This window comes from Scatophagus argus, chromosome 13 (genome assembly GCF_020382885.2).
Source record: "Scatophagus argus isolate fScaArg1 chromosome 13, fScaArg1.pri, whole genome shotgun sequence".
Taxonomy (NCBI): domain Eukaryota; kingdom Metazoa; phylum Chordata; class Actinopteri; family Scatophagidae; genus Scatophagus; species Scatophagus argus.
In genome coordinates this window covers 15,555,405-15,577,724 of record NC_058505.1, presented here as the reverse complement: position 1 = coordinate 15,577,724, position 22,320 = coordinate 15,555,405, and the positions used below count along the sequence as shown (strand labels likewise).

Below are 22,320 nucleotides of genomic sequence, written 5' to 3'. Positions count from 1 at the left end.
TTCGTCCATAGTGAACAGCAGCAGCTCAGCTGGTGGACTTAGTTTACATAATAACAGATGTTATTTTCTCATTTTTTATGTTATATGTTATGTTCTTGTTCTAAGTCACTTTCAGAAGCTCCTACTCATCCTTTTTCTTCCTCAGTGAGCAGCAACAACTCAAGTGATGGAGGAAGGCAGGAGAACAGAAAAATAAATAGTAGTTAGTCAGACAGCCACAGTAATCTCTGATTTACTTCAAAAAAAGTATGTTGCAAGTTTTTACTATGAACAATGTTTCATCCAGGGTTTTTAGGCTGATCTCCAGCTTTTTCTGCCTCAATAAACATCATTAAACTCCAAACTGCTGCTTACTGCAGGCCTGTGCGGTGCTGATGTTTGTTTGCTTCTGAAGGAAAACGTTTCTTTTCTTCTCTTTGTATTGAAGCTTCCCCTCCATTTGCTCCTTTTTCCTTGTGCAGTTTAGTACAGTCACTTACAAACTCTAATGTTGGCCTGGGGAGGACTGCAGACAGTCTCCATGACATGGAGGGAGCCTTGCCACCCTCTCATTCAGCAACTGATGTACATTTGCCTGATTATTATTCGACTGACTAACAGCTGTTGTTGTTGTTGTTTTTTATTTTTTTAGTAAATGCCTGAAGCAACAGGAACGTGTGGTGCATCCAATTTTACGCATTGCCAGCAGGGTTTTTTTCACTGAAAGCAAATCTCCAAACCTGAAGACTTCTGGATCATCAACATAATTTCTGTCGAATCAGCTGTATCATTGTAGGAAGTTCCCGGGTCATGCAAGTGCCCGGACTGCCTTTGTCATAGTGGTTACAGATGAAGCATTATTGTGCTTGTACCCTGAACATCTGAAATGAAATATTGATATAGCATATTCACATTTTACAGTTCATTGTAATATTCCAAATCATGTCAATTATCGCCATATTAACGTCTGGGCATTGTTAAAGTTTTCCCTCTGAATAAAAATCCTTGAGCGGACATAGCGCTGAAAAGCTGATCAAGCGAGCTGCAGTTGTGTCATTTGTCCACCAGGTGTCATGATTTGAGTAGAATCACAGATGGAGAGTGTCTAACCATAAGTCTGTATGTTGCTGCTGAGGTCAGGAATGTGGATTTTACTGAGCTAATTAACCTCATATTCTTTTAAATTTTAGCTCATCCTGACACCTGAAACCCCAACTCGCAGCCTCGTCTTGGCTTTTTTGTATATATGAACAGAAAAAATTCAACAGAGCTTCAAGAGCAATATGCTCCACTAAACCTGCTGTCTGCTTTTACATCTCATTGATATGGCAGGTACTGTGAGGAGAGCGAGGCAAGGTTAGCCAGCCGTAATATAGACACTCATTATACCATTTCATACCACATAATCTTTAAACTGAGTACACAATGCTGGATATTCATTAAATTATCTAATGAAAATCATATTGAGCCCCATGAGAATATATTACTGTTAATGTAGAGAGATTCTGTTGTGTGTGTATCATCCTTGAGTACACACATCTACATCAAATCACAAGACTCCATTAGTCTCTGGTTTCAATCAGAGCAAAGTTACGTCTGCAGGTTATTTAACTGTCATCTGCGTTTGGTTCAATGTGATATGGGTCAAATCACTGTGCACAGTTTTCTCCGCTACCCTATACTTTTATTCCATCATGTTTCAGAGCCATAAATAGTTACCAAGCTATAAGTATATATTTAAAACCAAAATGTTTAAATTATTTCAATATTTTAAGCATTATTTTACCATTACGACACTAGTAGAGGTCAACAAATTTTCAAGCGTATAAGGCAGTCACTGGAAGGCCATTTTATCTGTTTTATTCAAGCCTGAAGAGAAACGCTTTGATGATCAAGTTAGCCCAAGAGTTTCATAACTTGTTTATGTTTTCCAGTTAGCCGTTATGCATGGAAAATAAAGTCTGTAGCCAAACTAAATATGCTAACGTCATAAGACTATGATTCCCGTCCGTTTACCGCGTGGCTCGTTGGTCTAGGGGTATGATTCTCGCTTTGGGTGCGAGAGGTCCCGGGTTCAAATCCCGGACGAGCCCATGTTTTGCTAAATACAAATCATTTCTACAAAAGCATTATTTCTGCACACTATTGTATGCAAGTTGTTTAGTTTCAAAAATCATACTCAAATCAAAAAGAAGATCTGTGGTTAGTTCTCCAAGAGGTTTGGAACAACCTACCAGCCAAATTCCTTCAATAACAGAAAAACACAGTGTGCAAGTGTACTTAGAAGAATTGATGCTGTTTTCAAGGCAAGGGGTGGTCACACCAAATATTGATTTGATTTTAAATTTCTCTACTGCTCATTCAATGCATTTTGTTAATTGATGAAAATAAACTATTAACACTTCCATTTTTGAAAGCACTCTTAGTTTACAGCATTTTTTCGCAACTGCCTGAAATTTTGCACTGTACTGTACATATATATCTGCATCTATATCTATATCTGTATATATCTATAGATAAACATACATACAGATATAGATATAGATATATCAGTTAAGCATAGTTTCACCTAGAGTCTGTAGTCTGAGGCCTCTATCAGTTACTCACTCTAAACTACTATGTAACAGCAAACCTCTGATTTCCAAGAGCTATAAACTGAACACAGTCATATATTCCGGGTTCAAATCACCGGCCTGTACTTACTCTGTGCACAATATTGCTTCAGTGGCGCAGGAGGAGCATCAGACAACTTAAAAATATGCTCACTTTAATGCCTCTCTGTCTTCCCCCAGTTGGGGCTTATCTGAGCTTGCTGTTGTGACAGCATCTCTGCTCCCCTCCCTCTAGGCTGGCTCAGGACAGCCACTGCTCTGCTAAACACGAGTCCAGGAGATATCTCGGTAAATACCAGTCTATTTCCATTTTAGTTACAGCAAGTATATCATCACCGCAGGAGCTACACTATTTCCATTATTTTCATAAGCCTCTTAGTGGTGCCACACTCTGCCATTTGTAGTGCAGATTCATACTATGAAATGTGTGAGTTTTCATATATTTTAAGTGCCTGCCCCCACATCGTTAACATGGTAAAGTGTTTCTGATCTGCTATGAACGAATATCCTTTCTATTCTGTTCTATTCATGAACAGTTTTTATCTGAGGACCATAAAAGAACTCAACTCTTAATCAATACTGGGACTGTGCAATACATTTCATTTTCTACATTTTTATTCTTGCTACCATTTATTCCATTCTTGTTGCTTATTTATGTTGAGTTGTTTGTTGTGTGTTGTTTTTATCATGTCTTTTATCTCCTTTATCTGTACCTTATTACCACCAGGAGTTTCGTTTGATTTTGTTGTACAGCTGTGCAATGACAATCAATGTGAAAAATAAATTGGAAAATAAATCAATTTTTGTAAATATCCTAATAATATGAAAAAAACTGCTATGGCCTTTTAGGCATGAACCAAAAAGAAATGATAGCGAAGTAAACTACCTTATGAAATGAGTTATGACTAAGTACTTTATTAATATTTAATTGAAGGTTTAGAATGCATTGTAGATTGTTAATGATATATTATAAGGCAAACATAAAAACACATGAATTTTTCAGGTTGTTAGCCCATGTTCAATTAAAACTTACTTCAGAGGATATGGGCTAAATCATTCATTAATGACCTACTGAAATCTTTAACTGCAAGCCAGGCATGATTGATTAAAAATCCAATAACCGTTTATTAAGTAGTAACACAGTTTAAAAGCCAAATCAAGAAGAGAGTATACAAACAAAATGATTCCTCGGGCTAATTGCTCTAATCTTAAGTTATCCTCTTTTTACTTGAAGCTGCTATCGGATTTCTCTCAGTGTCTCACCAAATCACAGCAAAGCACTTCTGCTCCCGATCAGATCAAAAGCTGCTCTGCTTCCTAATTATTGGCAGAGTTTTTTTAACCTGATAATTCATCCAAGTAAATACTTATGGTTAAGCTCTTGCATTTTCTTCTGAGCTTCAGTTGGTTTACTTGTCCCTCAGAAATGTCCCAGATTCTTTTTCAGTGTAGAACGTTTGTGATCATGCATATAGATCATGATGAATTCAAATGTCAGACTCGTGAATTCAAAGATAAAATATAGTTTCCTATGTGTAAAATGCATTGGAGCCATGATCAGAAAGAACCTTCTCACCACTGGTTTCAGTTTCCTCCTCCCTCCATCACCACATCATCATCATCAGCCTCTTAACCAGGCTGTCATTTAAAGTAAGCAGCTGCCTGCTTAGCCGACACCTTTCACTTTTCGAGCAGCACTTAATTTACTGCAGGACATTTTAAATCTCCTGCCTCTGTGGCACAGAGTCGCTGACAAATGCCTGGTTGCAAATGTATCTCATTGACTGCTGACTCGGTTGTATTACAAGCTGGCTGATATGGGCTGCCACAGTAATGTGACCCTCAGGTTTATCCTCAGATGTTGGAGGAAGTGTATTAATTTTTTAGTTTAGATGGGGCCTTGTGAAAGTGTACTTGCAGGCAGAGGCGAGCAGATCTCTTTCTCTCTCTCAACCTCTGGGGATTGAAGCTATCTTCCACAGAGCCAAAGCATATTCCACCATCAATGTGTCAGGGGGAAAGCTATTAAAACCGCTTTACTTTTCCTAAGCATCATGAGAATAAGCACAAGATTTAGTGAAATCCCCCCCCCAGAGCAGTGAAAATCTAGGGGATTTTCCCCCTGAAATGTTTCCTAATGGGCTGCTCAGCAGTGTCAGAAACTCTTGTTAGACTTGAATGTAGTTTTCAGTATTTCGAGCTGAAATGACAAAATTTGAAGTCCAAGTGCATCTGAACTTTCCACTTAATCAGATGGAAAGTCATTCTCCAGTTCAGCATCAGAATTCCTGTGTTTACTCAGTGTAGAAATAAAAATGTGCATTCATACTGAGAATATTCTACTATCAGGGTTGTTTACCTTGATGTCCAGCAAAGCGCGACAAACTGATCTGGCGAACCAGATTGGATTTACACATCAACCGTGGCCCCTTGTCCACATAAAGACCTCGGCCTTCATCTCATCAAGTCTGTCGCAGGATCTTATCTGTCGATTAGGAGAGTCTGGAAACACACAATTTGTGTGTCAATAATTCATTAATTTTCATCACTCCTCTGCTCTCTGTTTTACTGCGGGCTTTATAAGGTAAGCAATGGGCCTGCTTACAGTTCTTTTAATTTATTTCATTTGGTTTCTCCTCATCTGACTTTTAAAAATCCAAGTACGACATGTAAGAAATTTTTAAAGATTTAATATGGTGTAAGATTATACAACTGCAATATTTAATTCTTATGTCAATTAATGTGTTGATTAAAGTTTCAATTAATAGATTAATTGTTTGGTCCATGAAAAGGTCAGAAAATGGAGGATGAATGACTCAATACCCTGAACATTCATATTGCTTTTTGAGTTTAGATTTACTTTTTTTTTTATTATTATTATTGGTAAAAATATCAAAGATGTCCAGTTTACTGTCACATGAAACAAAGAGAAGAAGCAAATCCTTAATTACGGTAAGGTTTGTCTTTTGGATGAAAAACTCATAATGAATTGTAATTATCAAACTAAACAGTTCAGCTGGAGGCCATGCAGGCATCTGCTGCAGCTGCCTCTCCTTGCCTCTTCTTACAACAACCTTTTGTCCCAGTCCTTTTCAAGAATAAAACATATAATCTATATATATAATCCAGCATGTAATCTACCAGGCTGTAATGTTGCCATTAAACCCAACATAACCTGAATCAGATAAAGCAGCAGTATCAGTGTGTCAGTGAACAATATAGTTGTCCAGCACTTCAGCCGTTCAGGGAAAGAAAAGCCGTCTCACAAGAGACTTAATCAACACTGCCAATAAATTATCCAGTCTATCAATGCAGTAAATTGGTAGGAAACGTAAGCTTTTTTTTCCCTCCAGCATGGAGTTGACTTGATAGATTCTTTTCTTGTCAGACACACTCCCTCGGCCCGTGTGTCTCAGCCCACCTCTCCGTGTCGCCTTTCATTTCCTTTTCACCCCTGGGTCTTTCTGTACCTGTCACTTTCTTTCTACAGTGTGACTCCTTAATCCACCTGAGTGCATGGAGGACAGTTTTGACATAAGAAGAAAAGATAGACTCCTAAAGAGAGGACCAGTATCTTTAGAGCCCAGGGGATAACCGGATTACGACAGCCATTTTGTGCTGCTGGCAGTTTTTCTTATTACCCATCACCCCCCCACACACATTTCTCCAGAGTTGAAATGCTGCCCTTTCTTAGAAGTCACACCAAACACTGACTGGGTACACAAAAACATGTACTCTCTGAACTAAAACAGCTGAAAGAATAAAAAAAATAAATCTTGACAAACGATAGAAACAGTTATCAAAAAACGGATGTCTCCATACACTGCCCTTCACATACTCTCATGTGGTTGTTCTCACACTGTATTTCTTCTCACCAATGAAGACTCTCTAAAACATGGCTCCACTGTGGAAGTAATCATTGTCTCTGTGTGGTGGTGGTTGCCTCCCGTGTGTGAGGCCTGAACCTACAGCACAGTTGATAACAGCACAGCCATGAGGAGACAGATCAACTGTCTGACCCCTGCTGCCAATCACTTTATCCCTCAGGCCCATCTGCTCCAAGGAAACCCAGAGAAAAACACTCTCTGAAAACGTCTTATCATCTCCACCCCTGATGTCTTGTGCACCACTGGATCTTTTATGTCCATTTATTTTGCTTTCGAAGAGGCCCGCAGTGCCTTTGATTGTGGGTGGTAAATGAAATAAAGGCCTCCTCCTCGCCTGTCCCCTGATATCTAAGTTTATCTCCGCTACCAAAACCTAAACCCGGAGCTCCAACTAACCGCCACAGGTCTGTCTACGTAGAAACACATCACGCTTCTGTCATGGCAGTAATCCCTTTTTGCAGGAGCCATTTTGTGTTCCTTTGTGGCAGCCTGGCAGCTTCCCTTTAGACACCCGGTACATACAGAGTACATACAGTAATCCCCCGTAGTTAAGTGCCTGCATCTTCTTCTGAGTAGCAGAGTACACGTACAGTATGTAGTCCATAATTTACAGTTAAGTCATTGCTCAGACATTTCTCCGTCAATGTCATTTCAATAACAGACAAAATGGCAAAAGCAAATATTTGATAAGATAAGGTATAGTAATTATGAAAACTGTGACAACCAATGGAGTCACCCGGGGCCAGTGAATTACAACTGTGATTAATATTGATTTTGTAGTGTATGGAGGAGGGAGAGATGAGCCTTTGTACTCATATTGATGTATAAGAAACCTGCATGGCATCATGGGAAAGAATTTAAATGAGTGATTGTGTCAGTTCTGATGACAAATTCTGAAAAGTTAAAGTACAAATTGGGAGTGATTTTGTAACAAAGATGGAAGTAAGTTTGGAGTACAGTCTCCACCCACTGACCAATGACCTTTTCTGTTTGTTTGTTTGTTTGTTTATTTATCTTTGGGGTGATGTCTTTGGAGGGTGGTTCTAGCAATTTTGAGGAGACAGTTTTTGATTCCACTACATTTTTTGTAACCAAGATTGAGTATTTCTCCTGCAGATTTTTATTCTTTGTGACTGAGAGAGAAAACAACATTTAGGTTTTCATATTGAGGAAAAACAAAATGCTACCAATTGTGAGATTTTTGCTTACATCAGTGTTATTGTTATTCAGAGCATTTTCCTTGAAAGAATCTGTCCATTGAAATAAAACTCACACAAATATAATCAATAGTCAACCATGGAAAATATGAGTAACAAAATTTAGAAATTGTCTTTTTGGGGGTATGAGGGATTATGGGGTCACTGGCTGGCTTCAACATTTCTAAAATTCTGGCTTCAGCCTTGGTTTAATGAGATGGTTTCACATGACTGGAAGCAAATGGCAACATCTTCTGAGACCTTCTGACTCATTATTGAGTAAATTAGCCATATAGGTCATTATGGTGGAGACGCAGTGCAAAATAATTTCCATATTTTACTTCCACAGTCCTTGCAAAAACTCTTTTCTGCTTGTGTTGCACAGCAGATGGCTTCCTTCAGCTGGTTGCTCGCCTGCCTGCACTTGTCTCCGTAGACATTAGTCTAAACTGTTGGAGAGGTAGGAGGAGGAGGAGGAGGAGGAGGAGGGAGTCCCTCAGAAATGTTGTACAGTCACTTTTTGCGAAGGGATTAGTGTTCTCTCTCATTCCCATTGGCTTGGCCCGCCATGACAGTGGTGTAGTGATGAGTGGTTGACATGCCAAGCATCATCCATAACAAGCTTCCAACTTGGTCCTCTGTGACTCCCATTCATGCGCCCAGGCTTTGAGCTTTATGTACTTTTCCGTTCCACTTTGTACAAATGCTTCAGTCAATTTGGAATTACAGTTTCTAGTATTTTCTTAAGGAAGAGACAGAGAAAATATTTCTGAACTGAATTCTTGGTACTTTTTCACCACTTTTTCTTTTACGCACGACGGGAGCATGCGCTTCTTGGAGAGGTTGACTTAATTTAAATTAGGACCGGTGTGTGTTTTTGATTTATGTGTCACTTTCTGAAATGGCAAAACCTTTAGATCACATCAAAAGACCCATGAATGCTTTCATGGTGTGGTCCAGAGGCCAGAGGAGAAAAATGGCCCTGGAAAACCCAAAGATGCATAACTCGGAAATCAGCAAGAGGCTCGGCGCGGAGTGGAAGCTGCTCTCCGACTCCGAAAAACGTCCGTACATCGACGAGGCAAAGAGACTGCGGGCTCAGCACATGAAGGAGCACCCGGACTACAAGTACAGACCCAGGCGCAAACCCAAGAGTCTCCTGAAGAGGGAACGTTTAGTTTTCCCGCTGCCGTCTTTACTCGGGGACGCAGCGGAGCATTTGAAGGGATTTTCCATGGACTCCTTTCTTGTCCCCGGGGATAAAGCCAGAGCTCTCCTCGCTCCCGCCTCCTCCTCCTCCTCTTCTTCCTCGTCCTTCTCGCTGCTGGAGCCGGTGGCGCAGTTCAGCACCGGAGCTGTCCAGCGGATGGCGGAGATACCGCACACTCTGGCCGCAGGCGCTCTGCCATTTGGCGCGCACACGTTTGGATACCAGACTGGAGGGGTCGGGGGTCTGGCTTGCCCCGGGCAGCACACCCACACCCACCCGTCGCCCTCCAGCCCGGGATACGTGATGCCGTGTAACTGCGGCGCCTGGTCTGCTGCCAGTTTACAGCCTCAGGTAGCCTATATTGTCTTCCCTGGAGGGATGACCAAGAGCGGCATGGACTCGTACACTGCGCCCGGCTCCAGCGTGTGACAGACCCGAGTTTGCGCACTGGACCTCAATATTTCAAAATCACAAAAGAAAAAGAACTGGACTACTGTACATGTTTCCATTCACATATCACAGCAAAACTGAATATTACGAACTCGTGTTTCCCAGCCTACTGAGAACCAAAACGCACAAGCCCCGACTTCACCCTCTGCTCTGTGCGAGTGCAGAGGAAAGATTTGGGGCGTAATGTGCCGTTGCTATTTTGCTACTGTTTTCACATAGACATGAAATCAAATAAATAAATGAATAAATTAAATGAGGGCAACGCAAAACTTTTCCTTATAAGTGATCTCAGTCAAAAGGTCAGCTGACTTCTGTGCCCACATTACTGTCAGTCAGGCTAACAGTGTGGAAGGCAGAGGAAGCCTGCAAGAGTGAATTTACCAAAAACAAACAAACAAACAAACAAAAAGCATTTCCACTTTTGATTCATACATTCATACATTTGGACAGTGTCACCAGTTTGGCCCCCAGTGTCTCAGTATGTAGGCTTGTTTTTTATGTGGAAAAGGAAATAATAAATGTTTTTTTTCTTTATTCAGAGTTTGCTCTTTTGTACAAAGAATGTCTTTAATATAAGCAGCCACATCAGTCTGGGATAAAAACTCATTTACTGCTGTGTGAACAATGTTTGTGTGAAGTTGAATCATTTCTTTATTATTGTTGTTTGTGTTTGGGATGATCCACATCGCTAAATCTTTCTTGTGTTTTTTTTTTAAATATCTACTGATTATGTGTTATAATGTGTTATTTCTAAAAGGTTTAATAGCAAACAGTTATAACAACTGGGGGAAGTTTGTTCTTAATTAAACAAGCTGACATTTAATCTCCTGATAAGGTACACAGCGAAGACAAAAGCAAAGCAGATATCGATGTAACGCAAAAAAACAGAAGTCCACTGAACTGACAAACCAAATTAAATTTTCTAGTTCCATCATGTTTGGCGACTACTGTATGAGTTTGTTTCTCCGACTGTGTGTTTGAGAGTGAGAGCGAGCCAGGTTCACGATAAGGGAAGAATAGAAACTGTTCTCCTCCCAGTTGTTGACAAAGTGATAAGGTGAAAAGTTGAATCATGGGAATCGTATTAGGTATTGTTTGTTTCAAAATTAGTTGGAAGTAATGAGTCTGCTCACCGAAACCTCTCAGTGTATGACATTTACAGACTTTCAACAGGAAAGATCTGCTCACCAATGCTACATCGGAATATCTGGGTCCAGGCCATTTTTGCCTTTATCAGATAGTAGAAATGTAAAATATGTTCTTTGATGGACTTAATTTGTGGCCACTGCAATTACATTGTCACCCTCTTAAGTCCTGGAGGCCCGGGGTTTGGCTGGTTTGGCTTATCATACCTCATTTTAAAGGAACTCTTGAGGCCTGATATGAACTTTTTTGTCCAGGATCATCCTATAATTCAGTATCTCCACTTGTCAAATGCGCTTTTTTCTTCTGTGTAGCACATTTTCTGTCTGTTAGTCCATTACAGTAGATCTGACTGAGTGACACATTCATTTCTGCCCCATTTCTATGTATGTACATGTTTGTCTGCCTGCAGTGCTGCATCATTGTTTAGTTTGTGAGACTGTTAATATGACAAAATACTGTATCATTTACTCAGTAATTTACCTGCTGATGATGTATTATCAAAAGCCCCTTGGAGTCGGTGATTCAGTTTCCTGTATTTACATATGGACAGTTATTCCTCATAGGTGCCAGGTACACCTGTATCACCACTGTGTCCACACCTCTCAACATGAGATAGCCCAACCCATGCACCCACTGGGTGAAACCCAACTGTCTCCACCCAACGCCACCTTCACTACAAAGCGCAGTTTCCTGACCGCTCACCACCTACCTGCTCGCCTCTACTCAGACTCATTTACATATGCAGCTACACTCCAACCATTAGGCTCTTTATTTAAACTGGGTACAAAATATCCTGCACACACACACCGTGTCTTCCAGATACATTTTATAACTTCCGGAGGAGAAAACAACAATGGCTCCTTCAGTTCTGCAGAACGGCGGATTCGTTTTGGGTTTGATCGGTGCTGCGGCCCTCATAGCAGCCACTGCTATGAACACATGGAGCGTGAAGGACAGGCAGGGGGAGGTGGTGACATCTATTTATACCTTCAAGGGTCTATGGCAGGACTGTGAGACCACTTCTGCGGGACTCACAGAGTGTCGCCCACTCTATGGCCTCCTGGGCTTCTCAGGTAGGACGAAACTCTCTTCTGTTTTAATGTGCAGCTTCTCCTGTGACTGACTGTTTACATCCACATTAGTTTTTAGATCTTTGCTGTTTGAATATTCAAACTGTATCCAGAAGCAGCCACCATCACTGTCACGGATGCAGTCTCATGAGTTTATCTTACGAGGAAATTAAAGCATTCTCAACAGGAGCAATAATTCTGCGAGTAGCAAAGATAAAGGAAGTTGGACCTAAACTGTCCAAGGTAGTTCTCTCACTACTAGTTCTTCTCAAATGAAGGCAAGGATGTTTTTAAGGTGTGCGAAGGGCGTCTCATTCGGTTGCATCAGGTTCATGATGCCACGTGTGCAGCATTGAAAGTTACCTCTTCCCTCTCTGGATCTCTTTCACATATTTGTTAAGATATCATGTAAAAATAGAAAGGATGATGATGAGCAGCCAGTGCATGATGGTTTTACTTCTTGAAACCCAATAGGAGTATTTTAATTCAAAAAATTGAGTGTAAAAATACTTACAAAAACTGTGATTGAGTTTTAAAGCATCAAATAGCTTTGATGACACTCTGGAACATGTATATCCATCACATCATCGGCACAGTTATGTCAATTTTAAAAGCGATGTAAGGAACTTTCTGGAGGTAATTTAGGAATGGATCAAGTTAATAAAGGTAGTTTAAACACTTTTAATGGATCTGTGAGGACTTTTTCTCATTAAGGTGTTGAAAGGAATAAAACTATTTGCATGCAAAGCAATGAGTTCCTCCTTAGTATAGCTACTTAGTGTAAACAATTATTATTATTAGTTTTAAAATTACTTTTACTCTTATTTTCAGTCGTCCTCATACAGACTGTTGTTCTGCTGTCGAGCTCTCTCCTATCAGTATTTGCATTAGCTCCAGTGCATTCTGGTCACTATAATGGACAGCCAGGCCGAGACTTAGTCAACACAGTTATCAGAAACAGAACAAACAAAAGGCAAAGGGCAGGTTCCTACAGCACACCTACTGCAGGAGAGCACAGGTCACACAACAGCATTAAACACATCTTCCTTCATTAGAAGATTAACAGGATTTAACAGGAGGCCCAAGTGCCAAATACTGAGACGCACAATTTATCAGCTGTAATTCAGATTTTTATGGCTGATTAGACACAATGAGCTAATCAATAATTTTAGAATACTCACCATGAAATGTTTCAGAGCGAGTGTTTTCTGTCCACTAGGTGCCTTCCAGGCTGTGCGAGCCCTGATGATAGTGGGTGTGGTGCTGAGTGTGCTCGGGGCAGTGATATCAGTTTTCTCTCTGACCTGCCTCACGATGACCAGCATGGAAGACTCCACCAAGGCCAAGATGAGCCTCACCGCCGGCATCATGTTCAGCATTGCTGGTAACAAATAATAGGAGAAAATTGAACAGGAGTTTTATTTGTGAGCTGGTGGAACACAGAGAAACCCAGCACAGCTATCCTCAGTGTCAATCGTTTATCCATCGACTCATCATTTCCGCGCTTTAACCTCTCTGATTCTTCACACATATTAACACTTTCTCTATGAAATGAATAAACCACAGCGTTCTTGTCTCTCCATACCTTTCTCTCAGGCGTGTGTGGCATTGCAGGAGCTTCTATCTACGCCAACCAGATCGTGTCCAGTTTCAGGATGTCCACCTACACCAACTATGGGGGAGGATATGGAGGAAACATGGAGGGAGAGATGGGGATGGGTGGAGGAGTGGGTGGAGGAATGGGTGGATTGCCAACGTAAGATAAAACATTGATTATTCTGCTTGTACTTTGATATTCTTCACATTATTCACATGTTGGACCCACTTTACATCTGATTTAGCTGAACTGGGCTCCCTTGCCTTTACAGATACACATTTGGCCCTGCGCTGTTTGTGGCTTGGATCGGAGGGGGCATCCTGGTTGTTGGTGGCATCCTGAAGTCACTGGCTTTCAGGGAGATAGTGAAAGATGAAAAACAACGGTGAGTCCTCTCATAGATTTATAGTGAAAGCAAACAACAAGAGATGATCTGAACATCTTAAAGCCTGAATGACTGAAGGCACACATTTCGTGCTCGAATTGGGGGTCTTTGCGTATTTGTTTGGGCAGAATTTTGATGCTCTTTTGACTTTTTCGGGCGCTTTCCATCACATCACACCACCATCATCTGTACTCCACTTTGCTGGCTCTTGTTTTTCAGTTACCCAGGGGTTGTTTACAAACCCCAGTCCCGCACCAGAAGCGACCCAGGTGAACATCATTCGGAGGGCGGCAAGAAAGACCAGAACTATGTGTAACAGCCTCAGCACTGACAGTTCGTGTGCACTAAGACATGCTTTTAGCTTTTTGCATACAGTGTGATTTGTGAGATGTTTTTTTTTTTCCCTTTATGCATTCAATACTATGTTTTTACTATCTGATCATGGGAGTCAGTACTATCACATCCTAACAGCAGACCAACAAGTGTACTAAGGAGTTGTGGAAAAATGATCAGTATGCACATCTCAGTGGTAACTACATATTTATAAATGCTCAGATGCTGTATGTAATTGAAGGTTTTTTTGTTTTTGTTTTTTTTTATTTCGATTTTAATAAAATCTTCTTATTTTTGTGCTAATAAAACATTGATTTGTGAAATGTGTACCAAATGGTTCTTTGAATTGCATAAATGGTAAATGAGAACACACACAGACCTGTTTATTGACATGCGAAACCCATGTTTATGTTTGATTTTATATATGATATATCTATACACTTACATATCAGTGCAGTTGGTAGTTAGGGTACCTGTAGCCAGCTTTGCATTCACGATTCGCTGTTTTTTGACAACAGCACTCTGGAAAGAAGCTTCAGTGTGTATCTAGTACGTTTATCTAGCTAGAAATGCTAAATCCAGGTCACTGCAACTCTTAAAGTGATACAATATACACAGTATTTCTGTAATCTCTACAGTTTCAAGCTGCGAAAAAGCCCATCAGATGGGTTTGCTTTCCTCTTCCCTTTCAGAGAATACTTGATAAGAAATTACACAGGCAACTTATTCTCCAGAGACTCCAGAGAGTATGGCATTGAAGGAAATCTTAAAAAAGTGTTAGGATCAATTCAGATCTTTAATCCTAAGATTAAGAAAACAGGGTAAAAAGGGTTATTGTTTTTACTCACAAATACAGATATTAGTTTAATATGTAAGTTCTGGGAAAGTATTTTAAGGCTGGTTTTGGCAACACATATTGTAATTTGAAGCTCCCTTTGTCTGTCACAGCACTGAGCTGCAGTGTTGTTTCAAACCACTAGATGTCAGTAGATTCTTCTCTTTATTTTAAGCAGGCATCTGTACAATTGTGTCATCATACACTTTTATTTTCTGTTTGACCACCCCAATAAAAATACAAAAAAGCCATCAGAGATTTTGTTTATTGTTGCATATTTAAACAGTCACCTCACTCACTCAAAAACAAGCATCCAAAATAAATCATGTTCCTCCTCAAAGCATAAGGTGCTGAAAAACACAAATACACATCAGACCTCACATCCCATTGCTGGTTTACTGTAAGGTCTTCACTAATGTGGACTTCAGCAAAGACATCTGCATTTGGAGAGCAACAAGGATTCATTCTTACTACAAATCCCATCAGTCACTAGATCCAGCATTATAAAAAAAAAAAAAAAAAAAAAAAAAATTATACAAGAATATCAGACAGCCTGAAAGGGGAGCAGAAACTCCCACTTGGTACACAACAACACAACAGTTCATGAGGTGAATTGTTTTTCTAATGGACCCACAATGAGCCATGATTTATCTGTAATGTTGGTCATCATTTCGGATATGCTCTGAGCTTGACGATTGTGTCTTTTTGTCCCCCACAGGCTCACATGAGTTATTTGGTAAAATTCAGACAAGAAATCCATAATTTTCAGATACAAAAACTGTCACATATAGAGCAGTGATTTAACAACCATCTATCAAGGCAGAGTTGGGTACAAATGTGTAAAATAACTAAAAGGGTAAGTTCACCCAAATAACAAAAAAGTTGTCTCTACCATGCAGACAGTTTTGGTTTAATATGCTCAAATTTTAGAAGATCTGTCTCTTGCGATTTGTACCATGGACATAAATACACAAAACAAAACTGCATTAATGGTGGTGAATAGACATCTCTCAAGCTTGGCACATATAAAACGGAACATATCTGCACGGCTAGATATGACTGGAGTTATTGTAACGTGGATGAACAAACCCTTCAACTAAAGTCTAAAAACAAAAAATAAAGTCAAACTCTCCTGTTTATATCCTGTCTAATTTCTCACTTAGAAACTCCTCCACGCTATCTGTGTTCCACTTGAGGATGCTGAGTTCTTCAGCGATGTTCCCGTTATCGTCCAAAAGCTTTAGCACAGGATCTGAGCCTCTCACGTACTACCATGTAGGAGGGGGGGGGGTGAGAGGGAAAAAGAGAAAAAGAGGAGGGGTGTTAATAAGACAGGTTTGCCCTCAGCAACACATGCAAAAACATTGAGAGAAATGTTTGTGAGCCATCTGATCGGCTTAATCTGATTTATCTTTGAAATCTCACTTTTTTTTTCCCCAAATGAAGCTTAAGTGGTTTAATGTGACTAATTGTGAGATTACAGCAGTCATCAAGCTGCTACATCGTCAGTAGAATTCATCACTCCTACCTTGATCTGAAGACCCTTGAACATCTTCGGCTTTTCGCTCCTGACAAAAGCTGAGGAGATAGAACACCGGTAAGACAATTGTCGGGCAATGAATCAGTCAGTTAGCCTTTCTATTTTAGTACAAAGGGCTGAAATTAGTGACAACTGCAAAACCTCCTGAGAATGCAGCGTTAACTAAAGGTGGAGACAGGTGAAAAGACAGGATGGCTACAGCTGAAGTAAACAAACGACAGCCAAATGGCAATGATGGAGCTCTAGACGTCTACCCCCATACTGAGGCGAGCTGCATCTCCACAAACGTAACCTGACACTGCATTAACCAAATGTTACTCTGAGCAGAGATGGGAGGTCTACTCCCAACACACACAGGGTAGGACAAAATAAAAAAAAACTTCAAAAGCTCGTCTGAAAAATTGGCCCTCGGCTTTTTCCAGACCACCTACTGCAAAAAGCGATTTCAAAAGGGACACATTTCACACACATCCCCACTGATTAAGACAGAACCACACAAAGCACAAGTTCAGTGTCACAAAAGAGCTGTTACTGTATTTCATAACAAGATCATAAATATCAGAGTAGAATCATGATCCTGAAGAGAACTCACCTTGGACTTGGGGGAACCGCCCCAATTTTCATCCACACACTTCGAGGATGGCCCCAGCATAGAGCTGTGTGCAGAGGAACACAACGTTAGGCCGTCCATGAGGAGTTTTTTAGCTACCCACACATCAATGCCCGCACACAGAGACAGACTAAGCTGTGGCCCGCTGGTGGTAGGACACCTGGCCTGGAGGAGTAATTTGATTCAGGCAGACTGATTCATAAATGTGTCCAGGCGACTTCTGGGGGTCATTAAAGTGTGAGCCTGTGCATATGGAGCAGGGCTGATGGATGGCGGTTTGTGCAGGGCTCACTTGTAATCAAACCTCTAGCACCAATACACAATAAGTTAGAGGAAATTGGAGTGTCACAGCAGTATTTCAACACCATGCTCTGTGAACAGTTTCAGGGTAAGAGTGGTAAATGACCTGGTTGGCTGGTTCACACAGCAAATTAAATTACACATGCAAGGCTAAGATCCTATCCTCTTCCTCTCCTCCCTTGTCTTTCCGTAAACAGTTCAGCACGGCTGAAATTAAATTTCCGTGCTTTTCATTTTACCACACAGATCAGAGACAAGTCACGACTCTGCTGAGAACAGGAAACTAAAAAGCAAATTTTAGCTGCTGTGCAGCAGTGAGTTGGGACCAGGCATTTTGAGGAGGAAGAAGGAGGACGAGGAGGAAGACCAATGACTCATGCAGGTGAGTCCATCAGCAGAACTGATTGGACCAAAACTATCATTAAACCCTGAAATAATCATCCTGGGACCCCTGGCTGATTCAAGTGAATGGGTTGTTGTCAGGCTTCTGCAGAGCTTGAGCTTATCATTTGATCTGGGAGTGTTAGGAGAACATTTAAACAGGCAGGGCATAAAAATCCAAAGCGAGTTAGGGTGTTAACGAGTTAACCTAGTTAGGTATAAATCAAATAAGGAACCACAGACGGCTTCACACTATGATTTAGACAATCACCAGGGTTGCATGTAAAGACAAACTTCAGAAGGCTGTCAAAACCCAGCTGCAAGACAAAATTCTGAGAATGCATGTACTTCCCTTAAACAACTCAAAGATGATTGTAATTCATTTCTGACTGCCTTGGTTTACATGAGGAGAGAATGAGGAAGGAAGGAGGAATGAAGATTTATTTCATGGGAATTTGTAAAACATTTTGCTGCCCTGCGGAGGACAGTCTGAAAATGAAATGAGCCAAATTTGGTGGCATCATAAGTTTAATTAGTTTTACAGTTTTTGAGAAAGAGTGTGATGGAATATTCCTACAAAGTCGATGCATCTGAACATTTATGCTCATTTGGATGCACACTTCGGTAAAAGTTTCAAAGTAATAACATGCATGGCTGATTTGTTACTATGTTTTTAACTTCAGATGGTTGCTTTAATGCCGCCGTCAGGACAATTAGCCCACAATGCCAGTTGAAGACTGGACCTGTGTGCAAAGTCCGGTTCAACTTCGTGCATGGGAAGGCAGATTTCAGAAGAAGAAGGAGAACAAGAATGATAGATTGCTTCAACCAGAGCACCAGGACATTTTAACTTTACAAAATGCTCCAGAGTAGCCTATAAAGCCATCTATCAGTGATCTGAAAACCTAAAGCAAGCATGAAAAGTATTACTTTACGGCATTAACTCCATCCGTGTATTGTTTTAATCTTACTTTGAAGTACTCGATCAACAGAGGCAGGGAGAAACTTTGTTCACTTCAGTCTAAAATATCAGTGGTGATATTTATAAATGTGACAATAAACAGCTTAGCCAAAAAGCCAACAGCCAAAGATTAATTAAAAAAAAGGTTGTGATGAAATACAATCATAAAGTTTTATCCTTTACTGTTTAAATTATATAAGTGATACTCATATACCACAAGGAAGAAGTGTGAAATGCCAAAAGACTTCAGACCGAGTGATTTTCTTTCCCTTAAATGAGAAATATTCTGGATCATTTAAACCCAGCTCTTCCAAGTCCACCTAATTATTCAGTAAGCCTCCAAACATTTTTGGAGTTAGATTTATTATCATTTCATTATTTGGATATTTTCTGATTGTCACAGTAAAACATCTAACAACTGACAATGCAGTACTTTGTCAATACTTTGACTTCTCCTGCCTGTTTGTGGTCCTAAGCCCAAAGCCCATTGATCCCTACAGAAGACATCGATCATCGATTGCAGCTTTTAGTTAATGGTCCTAAAACAGGAGAAAACAGTGTGTTTGCTGGAGCCTATGTTTAGGTGAGAACAGTGTGGGTGGGATTTAATCAAAATAAAGTCCTCCTCACATTAATCATAATGAAAGAACATGTCACTCAGTGCAACAGTTTGGCTGCTGAAGCTCTACAGGGTAGAAAGAGGGATAAGGTGGATATGGCTTGGGCTACGCAGGGCATACTTGCAAGTCGGTCAGTTTTGCTAGTTTTGACGTTTTCATGGGAGTTGTTGACAATAACAAAAACAAAGAAACGCCACACACATCTTCTGAGGCTTAAAAACCCACGCAACGCTCCTCATCTTTTTTGTCATCAAACTATACTGGCCTGAGAGACTCTCAGGAAGGTTTCCTGCTCTACAGTGGCACACTGTATGGTGGCACCCAGGGGAGCGGAGGTGCTGAGGTGTACAAGGTTCTCTGCCGAGGAGCACACATTTGAAAAGGAGTTACCAAAATGCCCTCCATGCTCAGTGAATCTTACTAATCGTCTGGGCTGCGCAATAAGCCATTTCTCAGTGGGTTTAATGATACGGCACTGATGTCGATTGCAGGACTGAAAGAATTCTTAAAGGCAGATAATTGTTGCTGTCTGAGGAGAAAATGTGCTTAGTGACACTGTCGTTTCCACTGGTACCCTAACGGTGCAGCTGGAGACAGTCCATTGCTCTTCTAAGTGACATTTTCACTCAAATCATGAAGAGGTAGAGAAGTAATCTTTCCTCTAAGTGTCTGTCTGAAAAGAATTATCATCAAGAGGTGTAATGAGGTGTGCACTGCTGTCTTCCAAGGTGCCGTTGCTAGGATACCACACAAGCTCTGGGGGCTTTGCTTAATCAAAGAAAAATTACATTGTTTTTCCACCATCATTTGACTCTGTGTTTATCTGTCAGAGCCCAACAGGGGCTCTTTGTGAATTTGCTGTAATCATTGGAGCAATGAGCACTACAGTAATGCCTCCTTGCTGGTTACCGAGAGGCTGCTACTGCAAAACTTGACATTTTGACCCCACTGGGGGGTTTCAAGCTGGGGTTAAAGAGCCTCGACTCTGAACATCAGAGACAGAGATTGAGACAGACAGCTAGCGACAGAGTATGTGTGTGGCAGCTCAGATCTGATGCACAGATGCAAACAGCGCCAACACACCCAGTGACAGGGAGGTTAAAACTAGGTTGTTTTTAGCAGCACTACAAATGCTGGGAGATGAGATCCTGTCAGTAAATGTAACGCATTCTGACAAGGAGGTCCTCTGAATGCTTTCCGCTATCCACTGAGGAGCTTGCTTTCACTGAAGCTCAGTAAATAACCACAGAAAGCAAACAGTTCTTCTCCTGACCCTCCAATTACCAAATTATCTGTTGTGCACCATCAAATCTGTCAAGCGTCTGTCATGCAGCACAAAACAAAAGTAAATTCATTTTATCACTTTGCTGCATGTACTTTTAGTTAGCCTCGACTGTGGTCACATTTTCTCTAACAGCACCGAATCTACTTTGATAAGGTCTTGGCAAGCCCTTCACTGTGACTGAACCTAGACAATCAGTTACTTCCTGTTCTCCAGTTTCGTGTGCTCTGTTGTTCCCTTTACCTTGCGCGCTTCCATCTGGGCCTCCTGCTGGCAGCACTGTCGGCAGTCTGGCTGGAACTTGGTGAGACTGAACTCCCCGAGCAGGTCACAGGAGCTGCACAGCAGGTTGCTGGAAAAGCCCAGCTCCCTGCACGTCTCAGACGACAGCTCGGCCCCATATGCCGACAGCTGCAGAGAGGATGGAGGGGATAAGAGAGACACCAACAGGAGAAAATAGGAAGCCTAGTTTTAATAAAGTGCTTACTTGTCATATGAAGATGTGTGAGGATTAAAAAGCTTGAAATTGATGAAGATGGACTTATAAGAGCGCCATAAAATCCTGAAACTAACATTAAAAACCATGTGGCTTGAATGTAGTGCGGTGAATAACTAAATGAATTATAATGACAAATTTGGTGCATTGTAAAACCAACATATCAACAACAGTAATGCTAAAACTTCAACATCATCATCTATAAACTACAAGTTAATCAACAAATCTATTGCCACATCTGTCAGTTTGCCAAAGCCCTCTGTGACATCTTAAATGGCATTTAAATAAGTCTGACCTACGGACAACATGCCAATTAATTTGTAATGTGTAATCAACAAATGAATATTATTTGCACTTGATGATGACTGCAATTATGAAATACTTCAAATAGACTTCATTTTCTTTGATATCAAGTCTTTGACAGAGAGATTTTCCCTAATAAGAGCGGCTAGGCAATTAACATAATAAGGATGTTTCAATCGGAGCTGTGTTCATCCTCTTTGCTGCAAAAGAATAATGTAACACTCTTATCATGACTTTATATTGTTTGTGAATAACAGAACTCCGCTGCTGATGCTAGATACATTGTTTAATTACTGTTATTTCCATTCACGCTGTTGAATCTGTTTTCGCTGTCAGGATCCAGGAAACCACTGCCCTCTAAAGTTTTATTACCCGATCAAAAAGTTTAACTGCGTGGAAAGAATTCTGGCACCCTGTTTTGTGTACAATCTCCTTGTCAACAAGGTCTATTATAGAATTTGCTGCAAAGATGATAATTGGCAAGTTAGAGTCGTTTACGTGTTATTTTACTGAGCGGGAAACAGATTTTGAGGGAGTATAAGTACATTTAGAATACCGGAAGTCTTGGTTTACAGATGCCATTCCCTTTTTAAAACACACAGTTTGACACATCGATCGGTTTCTACATCGTAAAAATCTGTAAACTTAGCTTAAAAAACACCCACTGAGCAAGTTTCGCTTTCACCCTAGGTTTTCTGGATAAGCCACGTCATTTTGAAGCACCGGGCAAAAGCAGAGTTTAGACTCACAAAACTGAACATAATGTTAAGACAGCTAACATCATCGCCAAGCGTTTATGCCAGTTACAGAGCACATCTGAAAGCAGCGACATTTGTTAATTCTCAGTGATAATACACTTACCGTTTGTAAAAGGGAGAAAAGCCACAGGAGATACACCTCTCCCGACATTTTGGAGCTTGCTTTGTTAGCGAAAACTACTCTGAGGACCCCGTTCTTTACATAAGGATTGCCCCGTCACGCCTGACGGTCACCCTTCAAAACTGAACATTTATTTTCTCAAAAACACCCATAACTTAACATCATCCACGTAGAATATTTTTATTATTATTATTATATCAGTGAATCTGTGTGGTATTTTGATTTATTTGATTAGATTTTGTGTTTCT

The 22,320-nt window shown here is 40.6% G+C and overlaps 3 protein-coding genes and 1 non-coding gene across 4 annotated transcripts; 3 read left to right on the top strand and 1 right to left on the bottom strand.

The window, feature by feature from the left end:
• Window positions 1-2,000: 2,000 nt before the first annotated feature.
• Window positions 2,001-2,072, top strand: trnap-ugg. Its single transcript has one exon. It is a non-coding gene; the product is annotated as a tRNA-Pro (tRNA).
• Window positions 2,073-8,521: 6,449 nt separating this feature from the next.
• On the top strand, window positions 8,522-9,313 carry LOC124069631 (transcription factor Sox-14). Its single transcript, XM_046408928.1, has one exon. The coding sequence runs from the start codon at window positions 8,576-8,578 to the stop codon at window positions 9,311-9,313; it is 738 nt and encodes a 245-aa protein (XP_046264884.1). The 5' UTR covers window positions 8,522-8,575.
• A 1,966-nt stretch (window positions 9,314-11,279) lies between these two features.
• On the top strand, window positions 11,280-14,111 carry cldn18 (claudin 18). The gene is made up of 5 exons (XM_046409391.1): window positions 11,280-11,553; window positions 12,770-12,934; window positions 13,147-13,306; window positions 13,419-13,532; window positions 13,752-14,111. Exons 1-5 carry the CDS (start codon window positions 11,334-11,336, stop codon window positions 13,846-13,848), a joined length of 756 nt encoding a protein of 251 aa, XP_046265347.1. The 5' UTR covers window positions 11,280-11,333; the 3' UTR covers window positions 13,849-14,111.
• An 836-nt stretch (window positions 14,112-14,947) lies between these two features.
• On the bottom strand, window positions 14,948-22,203 carry selenof (selenoprotein F). The gene is made up of 5 exons (XM_046408373.1): window positions 22,055-22,203; window positions 20,638-20,805; window positions 16,833-16,896; window positions 16,229-16,278; window positions 14,948-15,968 (listed from the first exon to the last, which is right to left on the bottom strand). The coding sequence occupies exons 1-5, from the start codon at window positions 22,100-22,102 to the stop codon at window positions 15,837-15,839; spliced, it is 462 nt and encodes a 153-aa protein (XP_046264329.1). The 5' UTR covers window positions 22,103-22,203; the 3' UTR covers window positions 14,948-15,836.
• Window positions 22,204-22,320: the final 117 nt, after the last annotated feature.